At 37.3% G+C, this 15,379-nt stretch overlaps 1 protein-coding gene across 1 annotated transcript; it reads right to left on the bottom strand.

Annotated features, from left to right (window-relative positions):
* Positions 1–605: 605 nt before the first annotated feature.
* Positions 606–14,653, bottom strand: LOC113148149 (alpha-2-macroglobulin-like). Its single transcript, XM_026339690.1, has 32 exons — positions 14,568–14,653; positions 14,251–14,431; positions 13,904–14,060; positions 11,443–11,495; positions 10,752–10,772; positions 10,453–10,618; positions 10,265–10,349; positions 10,018–10,138; positions 9,498–9,615; positions 9,297–9,406; positions 9,004–9,207; positions 8,690–8,896; positions 8,515–8,578; positions 8,232–8,377; positions 7,842–7,991; positions 7,369–7,512; positions 7,157–7,274; positions 6,960–7,104; positions 6,247–6,472; positions 5,451–5,577; positions 5,196–5,311; positions 5,055–5,106; positions 3,688–3,771; positions 3,343–3,519; positions 3,151–3,226; positions 2,747–2,903; positions 2,540–2,614; positions 2,257–2,419; positions 1,777–1,964; positions 1,160–1,372; positions 821–942; positions 606–720 (listed from the first exon to the last, which is right to left on the bottom strand). The coding sequence occupies exons 1-32, from the start codon at positions 14,651–14,653 to the stop codon at positions 621–623; spliced, it is 4,152 nt and encodes a 1,383-aa protein (XP_026195475.1). The 3' UTR covers positions 606–620.
* Between the last annotated feature and the right edge of the window lie 726 nt (positions 14,654–15,379).

Raw genomic sequence — 15,379 nt, 5'->3', positions numbered from 1 at the left:
CATCCTATTCTTCTTGCTAATTAGTGGTTTGCATCGTCTGGTGCAGCCTCTCTACTTGTACTTTGTGATACCTTCACTCCTGCCCTCTGGAGGTTGTTGCTGATGTCACTAACATTTGTTTTAGGGTCCTTCTTTTCAGCTCTCACAGGGTTTCTGTTGTCACTTGCTGTTGTCTTCCTTCAAATACCAGTTCAATATCTGTTACCTAGCACACCAGTGGTTTCTTTCTTGTTCATTACTTTCCAATGGTTGTAGTGGCTATGGCCAATGTTTGTGCGATGGTTTTGATTGATTTCCTATTTTCTCTCAGCTTCACAATTGTTTGTTTTTCACCCAAAGACATTTCTCTGAGAAGCTCTCATTAAATAATCAATGTAATAGGACACACCTGGGCATCAAAAGAAAACTGTCAGCCACATTTTCCAATATTTTAGCTCACATGAAAAATGGGTGGGTTCAAACTAAAGTTATGTTCTAAGTTGTGTATTGGATCGAACACCTTGAAATGAAAGGTGAAGTGTTATATTCATTTTTTGATGTCAAACCCAAATGTTTTGGTCTACAGCAAAAATGAACTTACCTTGCTGTTCCAATACATTTTGAGGGGAGTGTACATTTCATTAACTCACCCTTTTTAAAGATTTTGAGACTGGGACAAACCCAGAGAGCAATTTGATGTCCAGGATCACCATGTTTGTACTGTTCTCCGTTCCGCTGAATCTGCAAAAAAATGAAAACATGATGTGACTTAGTGAGATTTTACCTTTCATAGTTCTGTTAGTTATATGCTGTGATCCATATTTGCCTGTCGGTTATTTACAGTAAGTTTAGCTTCAGGGTGAGACTGGGTTTCAGAGATTCGCTGCAGTTGGCCTCTGGTTTGACCTCCACACTGAGAGTATTGACATCAGGCAGGGTGGGGATGTTATAATGAAGAGAAATCTGAGAAACACAAGATGTAAGATTTCGCACAGTGATTTACACTTATCTGGGAAGATATTCTTTATTGTTACAGTCCCCTGTTACAAACTACTGTTATACAACATTAAGACCAATTCACTTGTTGGCTTTGACTCTGAAGAAGTCTTTTGTTGAGTTGGCAGTGTGTTTGTGATCAATGTCTCGCTGCACAATGAAACTTAAATAAACTAAGACTGACCTGTACTGAAGCACATGCAGTGCCCTTCACCTCCAGACTGTACTTCCCTGTAGTGTCCTGCAGCGTCTTCTCCTGGTAGAGCAGTTTGTTTTCCTGGTTCACATCAAATGTCAGCTGACCACTGGGAGACTGGACAGTCACCATACTAGATCCTTCAGGACTGAACATCAGAGTAGAGTAGAGAGCCAGAGCCTGGAGAGCCACCACGGTGTCCTACATGTACAACACACACAAGAAAAGATAAAATAATATATAGTTTACAGGCTACAACACAGCTGTTGTCCTTAGTGTGATGAAATCAAAAATATTTGTTGAAGCGTCAGTTAATGTTACTCCTCTGTTCTGTTACTTTCAAATAAACTTTAGTTTGAGTTTGAGAAAATACTTTATAAAAAATAAAATATGATTTTAAAAATATTTTTAAAGCGCCAAACTTGTAGTGTTATCATGAAATTCATGTTGTTTGACATAGACTTTATTGACAATACAGTAGTGGTTTTAGTTCACAGTTAACCAGACACATTTTATTTTAACTATTTTTTTTGTCATGTGTCTCTGTAACAATTCCTGTATGTGTACCACAAAGTTAATTTTTACTCTGCTTGGGCTTAAAGTACCTGTGTGGAGGAGAAGCCTCCGTAATAGTTCTGCTGCCCCGTCAGCCACCTGACGATGCGGGAGCTGTAGATCAGATCTTCATTTGTAGGGGAGGTGCTGAGTTTGGCGAGTAGCACATAGGAGCTGATCTCCACAGACAGAGGGGCCAAAGTTTGTCTTGCAGTTTGAGACCAGTGGAGGGACCCTCCTTAAAACAGGAATCCACAAAGAAACGTATAATAAAACTTATTAACAGTAACAACAAAAAGCTGGAATTTCTGACACAACTTCACCTGCTGTCAAGGTGCATGGATGAGAGGAGGAAAATATAAAAAAAAATCAAACCACCTTCAAAGCTTAGAGACTATTTAAACCTTTGTTGGTTAACTAATATGTTTGGACTTATGGCCTTTATCAGCCACAAGCTGCGGGTTGGTCAAGAAATAAAGTTTGCTCACTGTAATGAAATCAGAATGAATCCCTTTAACAGGATCACTCACCTTGTTTTGATGCAACTGTGTCCAGGTGCTGCAGAAGGTGAGCACGAGTCTCCATGTCTCCTGCCAAGGTGAAGACGTACGCCAGCAGAGCTGTAGTGTAGGTGTTACTGAGGTCACTGATGGACTCTTTGATGCACAAAAGACTCTTTGTCATCACAGGACTCTGGAACAAATTATAATTAATCAGTTTCAGAGGAAATGTAAACATTGTTAGATTGTCTGTTATAATACATAGCTTTTAATTAAAAATAGTAAAACACTGTACAGCAAATAGTTTGCTCACTTCTGCTGACATGTTCATCTCCAAGAAGGCAGCAGTGATGTAAGCAGTGAGAGTCACTTCATCAGACACACCACCCTGTAGAGAGACACAACTTACACACTGATGAATGGATGAAATTTTACAGACTTACATAAAATCTAAGTATAACTTCAGATTGTATTAGCGTCAGTCACTTTCATTCTGACTGTATAGATACTGTCAACTAACCTTCATTCTGTTGTTAAAGAGTTTTCCTGACTGTTCAAAACAGCCATTTTCTCGCTGTTTATTCTTCAGCCAAGCTTTAGACTCTTCAATCTTTGTTGGGTCAATGTAGATGAAAGTCTGAGCTTTAGTAAAAGATCTTAGCACAAATGCAGTCAGCCTGAGGAGAAGCAAAGAACAAGGTTAGATTTTATCTGACAGAATAAGACACAGCAGTACAATAAACATTACATTTTACTGTCACTAATGTTTGGATTATAATAAGATTTAAGGTAAGTGAAGTGCTGTTTGTGTTTGACATTCTTATTTTTTATTGGTGTCACATCATCACATTATGTATATTTTTGATATAAGTATGAAAGTATTTTTTTGTGTCATAATACATGATTGATCAGTAATGTTCTCACCAAGTGTTCCCTGGTCCTGATTCAAATGTGCTGTAAGCACCATCGTTGTGTTTGTAGTTCAGCTGTCTATGGTAGCCTGTATAACAAAGATTGCAGTTTATTGTGACATGAATGATAAATGCAATCTACTGTAACATCTAACGTCTATTTCTTTTCTTTTTTAGCAGCAGTAAAAAGCAAACAGAGACTGACCACTAGTGAGAAAGTTCGCTGCCTTTTCACTGATGATTGGTGTCAGCTGCTGTGTGTTCTTCAGGTACTGGAGGATGTAGATGCTGGGAGCTAAAAGTGCCATGTTCTGCTCCCCACTTCCGTACGGTATATGCAACAGTCCATCCAGGTCCTGCAGGGCACGGCCCAGGATGTCACCTGCACAACAACAGTCATTGAGACCACAGACCCATATGTAACCAAATAAATGTAGTACTTTGAACAATGCTGTCGAAGTAAAACAAGCTTATGAGAAACAATCCAGTCACGAAAGTCCATTTTTAAAACCTGACACTGTTGTAAATATTGTTAAATCCATCAATTTACCCAGAACAGATACTGAAGCACGAGCAGATCCATCAATCACATTCTCTGGGAGCTGTATGTTTATTTCCTCTGTCAAAGCTTCTCCTGTGTACAAACAGCAAACATTCACTTTACAGAGAGACAGTGAAGAGTCGTAGTCAGTACTGAATAACAGACGGTCGATGGGTCATGAATTGTAACAGGTCAGAGTGGAAATATTATTGGAGTTTTTTGGGGGTTTTTGGCATTATAAATTCTTTCATCAGGATCATCAGCATGAAGCACCAGTCACACATTGTGTTTCCTTTTTGTATCCAGTCCACTTTGAGGGACTGTACCTCAAAGTGTTTACTTTCAATGGCAGCTGCTGAGTAGTCTCCAAGTTTATCACATTCAGTTTATCATCAAATCAAATCAAATCAAATCAAAGTGTTTATTGTCATATGCACAGTGAGGAAACGAGTTTCCCTGTGCAATGAAATTCTTTCTTTGCCATCCACAGTGAATGTCTACAGCTTAATCAGTACAATACAAATATGGCTTAGAAATAGAAATAGAATACAATATGTAAATAAATTAAATCAAGTAATGTTAATAAAATCAATAGTATGTAAAAATAGTATGTGCAATAGTACAGTACAACATGTGCAAATAGTACCGTAACAGCAGCAGTATCATTAGCATGGCAGTGACATATGATATTTGTATGTTGTGGAAGTTATGCATTTAAGAGTCTGATGGCTGAGGGACAGAAGGAGTTGCTTAGTCTGGACGTCCTGCATTTCACAGTCCTGTACCTTCATCCTGAGGGGAGAAGTGTGAACAGTCCGTGTTGGGGATGTGTGGGGTCTTTGAGGTTGGTAGCAGCTCTCCTGTGAACTCTACGATGGTAAATGGTCTGCAGAGAGGGCAGTGGAGTTCTGATGATCGTCTCAGCAGTTTTCACCACTCTCTGCAGACGTTTGCGGTCTGCCACAGTAGTGTTGCCGTACCACAAAGTAATGCAGCTGGTAAGGACGCTCTCCACAACACAGCTGTAGAAGCTGTTGAGGATCCTGGGAGACATGCCAAACTTCCTCATCCTTCTTAAGAAGTACAGTCTTTGTTGTGTTATTCAGGCAGGTTTGTTTTACACTCTCAAAATGTGTTGTGTACGTATCCATTTAGTAAGATAAGGAGCAGGAACCTCCACCATTAAATGATCCCAGCATGAGTGTAATGTGGTCTTCTTTTTTTGATAATTTCAAGTGCAAAAGGTTTTCTCATGCAATCAACTTATTCCTCCTTCTAATTACATTTACTCTATTATGCTATATATTAGCAGCGGGAATCAATTATACTATTTTTAGTATGTTTGACAGATCATGTCTGGTATAAACCATACTGACCTTTTGGACAGAGCAGCCAGTTATAGGCCTTTGTAATCTCAGTTCCTTCAGCCTGAGGTGGAAGAGGATGAAAAAATAATTTACATAATGAGTCAAAGTCACAGTGTGAAGTCAATGACATGGTAGCAGCAAACTTTTTACCTTTACAATGAGAGATTTTGTGACCTTATGGTTACGACCTCTGTCCAGCACTCTCACAATCTCATTGTCACATGAAAGGTGAGATGCTACAGCTTCAGCAGTCACATTGACAGTCCCTAATAAAGATAATTTAAGACCACTATTTAAATCTTACAACTTTTGAACTCTCAAAGATTTTCCACTGATTTTATGGAGATTAAAAGTCATTGTTCTGGGGAAAGAGAAACGGCACTTTCTCCAATGTTCGACTCTCACCTAAAGCTGAAGGAACCATGGTCCAGCGGAAGGTTTTGCGCTCATTTTCGCACAGACAAGATGTGTACTGGTCTCCAGAGAGAGGGGTTAGTGTATAATGTAAAGAGGGAGCTGGAGTCACAGTGACCTGTTCAAGAGACACAACAATATATTTTGAACTAGTAAATTTACAGCAAATGCAGACAGTTGTTAAACTGCAACCTGTTGTAAGGAAAGAGACTATGACTATCCTTTATACAGATAAAAGGCAAAGAAAAGCAGATCTGTTTAAGTTTCATGTTTGATAGCAGGTTCAGAAAGTACTTCACATGATATACTGTACATTAAGCACAAGAAAAAGAAATTAAATGAAAAATAAATCAGCAAATGTAATTATTTATAGATTATATTTATAGATTACTGTGATATATCGTGTGAATAAAATAAATTTACAGAGTACCTTTGTTGTAAAATAGTACACCTATACAGTACACATTTGTAGGGATATTGTAAAATAGTGAAATAATGGATAACATAACACTATGAGGTAACTTTTCTAAATTAGATATATGCTTTGAAAAATTTAGAGAGAATTTACAACTGTTATGACCTTAAACCAGGCCAACATTTCAACTTGAGAAGTACCTAGCTTGTTTTGTCTCAGCTCTAGATTGTTTTTAGTGCCAATTACAAAATGTTACCGAACTAAAACTAACATGCTGAATAATGTAATATAACATTGGCATGTTAACATTATCATTATGAGCCTGTTAGCATACTGACATTCTCAATTATGTAATTAAAATCCATTGATTACCGAGATGCAGCTGGTCAGGTAGTTGAAGATGGTCGCCTTCAGTTCAAAGTGCTCCCCCCGGATGATGGAGTAGGGCAGGGTGAGCTCCAGGAAGAAGTGCTGGAAAACCTTTATTTCTTTACGAGGAGCCAAACCAAATCCCTGAGAGGACAAACAAAAAGCCTCCGTCTCCCAGGTGGTGATGGTGTCTGGGACAGTGAGTGACACATCCTTTGTTCCAGACTCTCTGGATCAGAAAATACACAAACACCATCCCTTCAGGTCTTCATTAACAGTCTCAATCAATGGATTATTAACTGGGATGACAAATTTAATCTGAAAATTTGAGTCATCCCTACATATGATTTTCTAAAAATCCTATATGTGAACATCCAGCATGTTTGTAGCAAACATATGAAAAACCAGCTACCTGTCTTATACAATGCCTACCTTCCTCAACTAATAAAGAACAAAAACACATTTCAATGTAGAGAGCAAAGTTTATTATATTGCTATACTTGTGTTTTTCCAGTGGACTTTGTTATGTGCTAGCAACATAATTTAGATAACAGATGATCCTCTTTTCACATTCAGATGTTCAATCAACTGATTGTTTGTGTGAATGAGTTCTATTGTTTTGTTGTTTACAGTTAATTGAACCATTGCTTGAATTGAAACTAAGAGCTTCCATTGTTCTCCTTCAGTTCATCCCCATAATTGGCCTTAAAGCTTACCCAACTTCCACCAAATCCCATATCCAAGTCTCAGGGAAGAAAGTGTGAACAGTTATTATTGGTGGAATATAAGCACTAAGTGAATTGGCCATACGCATAGGTATACCCACGCTCCCTCTCTCGCCTGTTATACATGTATGATGACCTGAAATGAAACCAGAAAATACAGAATCACTTGTGGAGACCAGACACTGAACTGTGTATATTTAGCATGAGATGAAAAAAAATTTCACCATGGTTGTAAACTATTCCTTTCAACTCTACACATGAAGGTATTCGAAGAAGCAAGTTTGTTGCCATCTTCAGTCCTATGTTCTAGATAATGAACAAACATCACCAAAAAAAAAGTTACTTTATAATATTTCTTCATATTATTTTAATTGTAGAGTAATTCATGTAGAAAAAGTACCTCGAAAACGGCATAGGCATCGTTTTTTTCATCACGTCCAGAATAACCAAAGATATTTCTTTTTGCTCGTACAGTCAAACATTTAGGCTCTTTGACCTCATTTGGAATACGGGAAATCTTTGTGACAGGCAGCAACTTAAATATCTAAAAAAGAAAAATATGGTAGCTATGATAGCTGTAAACAAATCAAAATGTTTCTCATTCTTTCAACATCTGATCATTAGATAAATCTTGGGATCAAAGCCATACACTATAAATACAGTTTATAATTAAGTCTTTGTCTTTTCTCTTGACATGTAAATAATTACAGTTAATGTCTTAACACTGCCTTTATCCATAAGGTAAAATCTTAAATGTTTTATAACACTAACTGTTACTGGTGACTGACTGATGTAAACAATTTAAAACACTATCCAGAGGACACTAAAACTAAAAGATGAATGGATCTAGTTTCAGTTGATTACAGCTTTCACCTGGTCTGCATTTAGACTTTTCCCTGGTTCCTTAATGAGGACACTCTGATCAACAGCGCTGACACCACACAGAGAATCTGGATCAGCCGACACCTGCATGATGACCTCCTCTCCTGGGACAGCAGGGGATGGAGAAAACTCCAACGACACCTGATACACACAGAGAAAACACAAACTGCAACCTCTGGACTTAGGGTTAGGGTGAACATGAACATAACACACCACCAGACATGAAACATTATTGATCAGTTCAGATAAAAGTATTTTGGCAGGTAGGAACTAGGATTTCCACTATTTTGGTCATGGAAGAGATAACTACACCACCAACTAAAACTAGTACACCTACATGTGATGAGCAGTTGTTGTCACATGTCTTCTTGTCTTACTGACCTTGTGACTGAAACATTTCTCCGTGGAGAAGTCGGCACTGTTGGCGATCACTGTCTCATTGGGCAGGACGGCATAAGCTACAATCTGAACTTCTGGTGCCATCTCTGGAGACACCTTCAGCTTAAAGGACACCTCACCCTCATTCACTGAAACAGGAAAACCAGCTGTTTTGAACCATTTGCTCCCTGTTACCAATCATTATTTACATGCTTCCATAGGTCAATAAAACAGCTTTTTAAATGGTCATTCACTGAACTCATAATTAAATCTGATCTTTGCCCACCTGATATATCTTTAACTTTAATCTCTTTATAACCCTGCATGACAATGGCTCCTCTGGATAAGACCTGTGGAATTTAACAAAAAGTGACACAAGGATTGAGTAATGTATAAAACTAAAATTTCCGCTCATTCAACTGCATGGCAGCCACTTTGTTGGTATCTGCGTCTTCACTCACCAGATACATCACATCCACTTTGCCCTGGGCCTCTCCAACTACAGTGTACTGAATAAAGATGTCCTCTTCTGTGTCACAGGAAAGTGGTTTATCCTTTTTCTTCACCCTCAGAGAGGTGCCAGAGGAAAACTGTTGAATTGTGTGAGCTCCATCTTCATAATGTGTTTTTCTAGGAAAGGATTCTCCTTGTGTTCTTAAATAGCTATCCTGCACATACAAAGAAAAAAAACTTGATAAATTATATGATCTTGAGGTAGTTAATGGCCAAGCAAATGTTCAGATATAAAAAAAGAATAAAAATAGCAAATAGTCACAGTAAATTTTTTGTCACTTTGAACATGGAGGTTGATGTCCCAACTGTAGTTGACTGTGCTAAATGAGAAAGCAGCAACACCATCACTGTCAGTTTCGAGATTCTGCAGCAGACGTGATGACTGTGTATCCCCTATCCTCTTCCTTTCAAACAGGTACAGTGGCATATTAGAAATTGGTGTATTATTGTAATACAGTGCTTGAACCTGTTAGAAGCACAGAGATTTATAACTGAGAATGTACAATACCTCAACTGGACTTTTTTACAGACAAGAGAAGACAACATTACACTTACTTTTCCCTCCACAATTGATCCAGGACGATAAATCTTAGGCGTATCATTAAAGGATAACTTTCCAACAACATAAGAAATCCTTATCATCTTCTGTTGTAGGTGAGAAACACCTGTATATGAAGCCTCCATGTTAGACCAATGTTCAGGCTATTATTTTAATAGCCAACTCTCATTTTAAAATATAAACATAATAAAACTTGCCTGTTCCCTGCTCTTTCATGTTGGCATCAAGAGTCAATATATCCCCAAGCATTATATGATGAGGATTTTTGAAAGTTGACATCTTGATGGTAAATGTTGTGCAGCCTTTTTTGTCTGTCTAGAGAACAAAACAAAATGAGACATATAGTAAAACCAAGGTCCAAAACCTGGAACCTCGAGAAAACAAGGAAATAATACTTTTGAACTACATCACAGATTACAACAGGTAAACTTAAGTCATAGAACAAATTCTAAGATTGTGCACATAAAATAATGCAACATGTTAGCTAGAAAGAAACACACATAATGACAGAAGTGGTAGGGTGTTCAGATAGAGGTAATAATATTACATCTGTAGAAATGTTACCTCTTAGTACCAAGTAAAACTACATTCATAATTCATACTCATTTACTTTATAATGCACAGTGTGGTAAAATTGTTACAGCAGCAAAAACAACAACAACAACAATAATAATAATAATAATCTTCATCATCATCATGTTGTTGTGAAAACTGTACCTCTTTTGTCTCATTGTAGCATGGAACTGCCCAGTTATGTTTCCAATAAAAAATAGGGTAGTAAGGAGGTCGACACACCACAACATTTACACTTCCTGGTACAGACTGTCCATAAGTATACCTGGTTAAATGACAAATACACAGTAAAAGTCAATGTATTGTTTAAAAGTAGTCAACGAACAAATCTTAAATTTGAGCTATTTAGAAAGAACAACTTTTAATCCACAATCAAAGGGCTTTTACTTACTTGGCACACACTTCAACTTCAATTTCTTCCTGCTTAATAATTACTTCATCAGGTGAGTTAATTTTAACATCAAATTTAGGCAAAACTGTAGATAAAACATGCTTGTTAGCATTCCTGCTTCTGAAAGGTAAATTGTGTTTTTATTAAATGGATAGTAACTGAATGTTGAAATAATAGAGAAAACATACCATATTTTTCCACCTTGAAGTCATGACCTACTTCATTTTCACCAGGTGACACAGTAATTTTGTAATTTCCTTCATGGGCCTCAGAATTCAAGGAGTAAGAAAGCTGCAATATTTTACCATTTGATGTTTCATTGAGCCACTGTCCAACCCGATTGTTTTTGGCATCCTGGTATAATACAAAAAATTATAATTAAATATGTATTTATGATCTCAGAATCAAGAAATAATAAACAATAGATGATACACTAATTTTACCCTCATAGAAGGAGTTGGCTCTTGGTGTGTGGAAATATTCTTACCTTTATTTCAATGACATTGTACTGCAAAAAAGCAAAGTGATTTATTGATGGTTTATTTATTTATTTGTTTTCATCATCAAGGATCAGAGTGTGTTTTTGACATTTTTGACAAATGAACTATGCTATTTTGATGAGAAGTCATTATTCTGGTTTTATAATTATATTATCGTATGTGGTGTTATACAAATATAATTTCCCCCTTTAAAAAATCATTCACTAGAGAGGACCCACCCAATCACAGCACCCACCGCTTTTTAGTTTAACGGTTGAAACCAGTTGTAAAGATTTCAAGTTAAAAAAGAAATAGTTCACATGCAAAACATTTTCAGAGTGTAAAGTCGTTTTCTACTTTGTTTTATTTTATTTGGCAAATGCACAACATCAATGTGAAAAGATTAATCCTTTACAAAAAGATCTATTCAACTCATCTTTTTCTTTCTGTATTATTTTTTATAATGTTGCAACTTTAAAGTGATGTTAGTTTCAACCCTCATTAACACAAATTTAATTGAATTTTTGACATAACTCTGTTTAAAAAGCACATTCATGTCAGTAATTTCAGTGCATAACTTATCTTCACCTTTAAAATCAATTACTGTTGTGTATATCCTTATTCACTTTAGATTGTTTTTAATTACTGATAACTACTGTTATCATGTGAAATAAAAGAAATAAAAAAAGAGACACTCACCATCTGATTGACGAGTCTGAACTTGGTATCCAGTGTGATAACTCTGAAATGCACTGGAAGAAATTCAAGATCACGGCTTTTTACATCTCATCTAAAGTAGAGTTAAACATCATTAATATGGAAGTAGATTGTTAATTAGTTTGTCTTTCTGTCTCTAATTTCTTCAATCTGTGTCCTGTAATCATCCCTTTTTTGTTTCCCCTTCTTCCACACTGTGTGAAGTATGATAGGAGTATACAGACACATACATACTGGTGTACTGACATATTGTCGAGTCTCAAGGACTAAATCACTGCTCACTCTGAAAACAGCAAAACAGTAGCAGCAGAGTGCAAAACACAGACAGTGCTCACTTGTTGGATACATGGTGGCACAGAAATCACTCTTCTTCCTCCCATCCTCTCAGGATTTGAACAAACTGTGGATTTATTCGTTTTGTTGTGAGCGGTCCTCACCCAAGTGAGCAAAACACTGTGCAATTGAAGTTCCAACCGTTCATGGCTTCAAGACGTAATCTTAAAAATGGACTGATTCTGACTGTGAAATCTGGATCTTTCAAAGTTTGAATCTGTAAATTAATGTTTTGTCTTGTTATTTTGCTGGGTTAGCTTGTTGAACGTGGCCACATTAGCTACACAGTAATGCTACACGTTTAATTTGAATTTTGTTAGACTTAGACTAACCCTAACCCTAACCCTAGAGCAGAAGACATTTTGGGCTTATTACTCAGTGGGACAGACGGGATGTCCTTATGATGTCTTGTCAAACTTTTAAAACAATTTTTATGGCAGTGTTGGATCCAATGGTGATAAATTCGAATGTTCATCTGACAGCTCATCTGTGTCTGCTGCTACCACAGCATCTCCCTGATCCCGTTGGACAGGCTCCAACCTCGATACTGATTGCTTTTCAGAGGCCCTGTTTGCACACATTTTCAGACTTGTCACTCCTCATATTCTACATGGTTTTTCAGCATGACAATGTACACGCACATTTAGGCACATTTCTTAAGCCCCAACAGGGGCATCGCACAGGCACTGTAGGCTTACAGATGATCAATCTGAGATTTCCAGTCTTATGCCGATCACATTTGTCAGCATTTATGGAGCTGTTCACCTGCTTTGGTACCTCTATTCAAACCCGTCCATCTGGTTTGGGCTTAGCCATGCTTCAGGCTCATGCTGTAAGCACTACCAGAGCAAAATTGGACCAGGACATTGGGCAACTACAACGGAGTACCACACAGAATGCTAGCATTATGTTGATCTAACTTTATATATATTTTGATTTGGATAAATATTGCTACTATCTGCTTTACTGGTATACTGGTACAGTATGTTGATTTATTTTTAATTACTGAAAAAAAAGAGATAAACAATACCCAATAACTCAAAGTGAAAGAAATTTGTTTGAAATCTTTGTAAATGTATTAAAAATAAAATTTATAAAAATCACATGTACATACTGTAAGGACTCACAGCTTTTGCTCAAGAATTGTTGAAGCCCCATCGGCACTAATTACAACCTCAAGTCTTTTTGAGTAGGATGCTACAAGCCTGGTATAGCTATTGTTGGGCAGTTTCTCTCTTTTCTTTGCTCTCCTCTCTCAGGTTCAATCAGGTTCAATGGGGAGCATCTATTTCTCCCATTTTCAGATCAGTAGCTACTCCTTTGTTATTTTCCCTGTGTGCTTAGGGTTTTTGCCATGTTGAAAGATAAACCGTCGCCCCAGTCTGAACGTTCTCCTCTCTACACAGAGAAACACTGGAACTCTTTCAGAGTGAACACTGGGCTCTTGGTCATCTCCCTGACTAAGATCCTTGTCTTTAGATCGATTAGCATAGCCAGGCAGCTCACATTGGGAAGAGTACTGGAGGTTCCAAGCTTCTTCCATTTATGAATGATGGTGGCCACTGAGCTCATTGGGACCTTCAATGATTTGTGTACACTTCCTGACATCTGTGCCTCTATATAATCCTGTCTTTGAGGTCTACAAACAATTTGTTGGACTTGCTTTGTTTTTGCTTTGACATGCACATGCACTATGGGACTTTATATAGAGAGGTGTATACCTTTACAAACCATGACAAATCATATAAATATACCACATGTGACCTCCAAACAAGTTGTCATAACATTTCAAGGATGATCAGTGGAAACAGGATGCACCAGAGCTCAATTTTGAGTGTTGTGGCAAAGACTTTGAATACTTATGTAAATTAATTTGTTTGTTTGTTTGTTTTTTATTAATAATAAACTTGCTAAGATTTCAAACGAACTTTTTTTACTTTGATATTATGGCGTTTTTTGTAGAATCTTGAGAAAATTAATGAATTTAATCTATTTTGGGAAAAATGCTGTAACATAACAAAATTTAGAAAAAGTTAAGCATCATACATACTGTCTGGATGCACTGTATAAGAAATATCTACAACATCATAAATCATTAACTTCAGGTTACCTGTTTGTCCAGGGAGATAGAGCGGTTTATCTGTTTGGACAAATGTCAATGGCTGATAGACTTTAATCATAACTTTCCTGACTTGCTTTGAGTAAAATATGCTGCTTCGTACTTCCACCTGAAACGTCTGCACCTCGTTGTTCTGCACTAAAGGAACCTGTGACAAAAACATATTTTAGACACTGTATTTAAGAGACAAAAACACTGAAATCACAAATGTCTGTCTAAACACTGGCTACTGTCACATCTGTGTGTGCACCTTAATGTCTATATTATAAAATTAATTATTGGTCAGAATTATATTTCTATTAAAAACATTTTAAAATGATTGTTTTTTAGGAGCTGACCTTAAATTGAGTGCACATGTGAAACTCTTCGCTGGATGTGTGCTTGAGAAGGGTTGTGCTTTTCTCTTCAGAAACCAAAGTGACAGTCATGACTACAGACCTGCTGGGCTGCAGGAGACTTGCACAGAATTTGGTTTCTGATCCAGCTTCAAGAACTGCAGGAATGGCCACCATGTACTGTCTACAGGCAAAAAGATAAAAATACAAACCAGATGTTTACTCAGTGGATCAGACAGAAGAACTACAAATAATATTTAGAAAAAATATCTCCTACTAAATCATGCAAAAAGTATTAATATTACTGTTTCTAAACTTACGGTTCTCCCAACACTTGATCCACACTCAACCACTTTAAAAAGACACACAGAGTCCATGTCCACATCTGAATCCCAGGACGCCCCATGACTGAATGGGAGGAACCTGTAGAGTATCTGTTAAATAGTAACTGATAAAAGTTCACTCCCTCATCACACAAAAGCAGGCAGATACACACGTAATCCCTGTATTTGATTTCCTGTTGTCCCGTAAATCAAACCTTTATCGATTTAATGTTGAATAATATAGTACTCAAGGTTGACTGCTAATAAAGGCACACTTTAAATAGCTTATTCAGGAAAGGTATAATGCTAGTTTAGGGAGTTTTAATATCTGACATTGTCTTCAAAAAGTGGAACATCATAAACACATGACTAAGTATGTCACCATATGCTGCAACTCTGCCCTTTATCCAGCGTACGATGTGTCATTGTATCATGTAAACAACTCTTATCCTGATTACTAAGTCCATAGAGACTTTCTCCAGTAAGTAACTCCCTGCATCAGGTTCAAAGCCCTGACTCTTGCCTACAAAGTGTTCAACTCAACATGAACTTGACTTGTTGGTGGGTGAACACCCTCACCCTGGTCTACAATCTCTCTCTCTTACTGCGCTCTGGTGAGGTGACCACAATCATGGCTCTGTGAGGTGACCATGATTGTGTCACCTCACCTCAAAAGATCCCAGGCAAAACTTTTTCAGCTCATTGGTTCCACGATGGTGGGACAACCTACTCACCTCTGCATACTCTCAACTTTCAAAATTGTGCTGAAAACAGAACACTTCCAACTCTCTGCATTTAAACACAGAGAA

This window comes from Anabas testudineus, chromosome 13 (genome assembly GCF_900324465.2).
Source record: "Anabas testudineus chromosome 13, fAnaTes1.2, whole genome shotgun sequence".
NCBI classification, from domain to species: Eukaryota; Metazoa; Chordata; class Actinopteri; order Anabantiformes; family Anabantidae; genus Anabas; species Anabas testudineus.
This window is presented reverse-complemented; position numbering and strand designations above follow the sequence as displayed.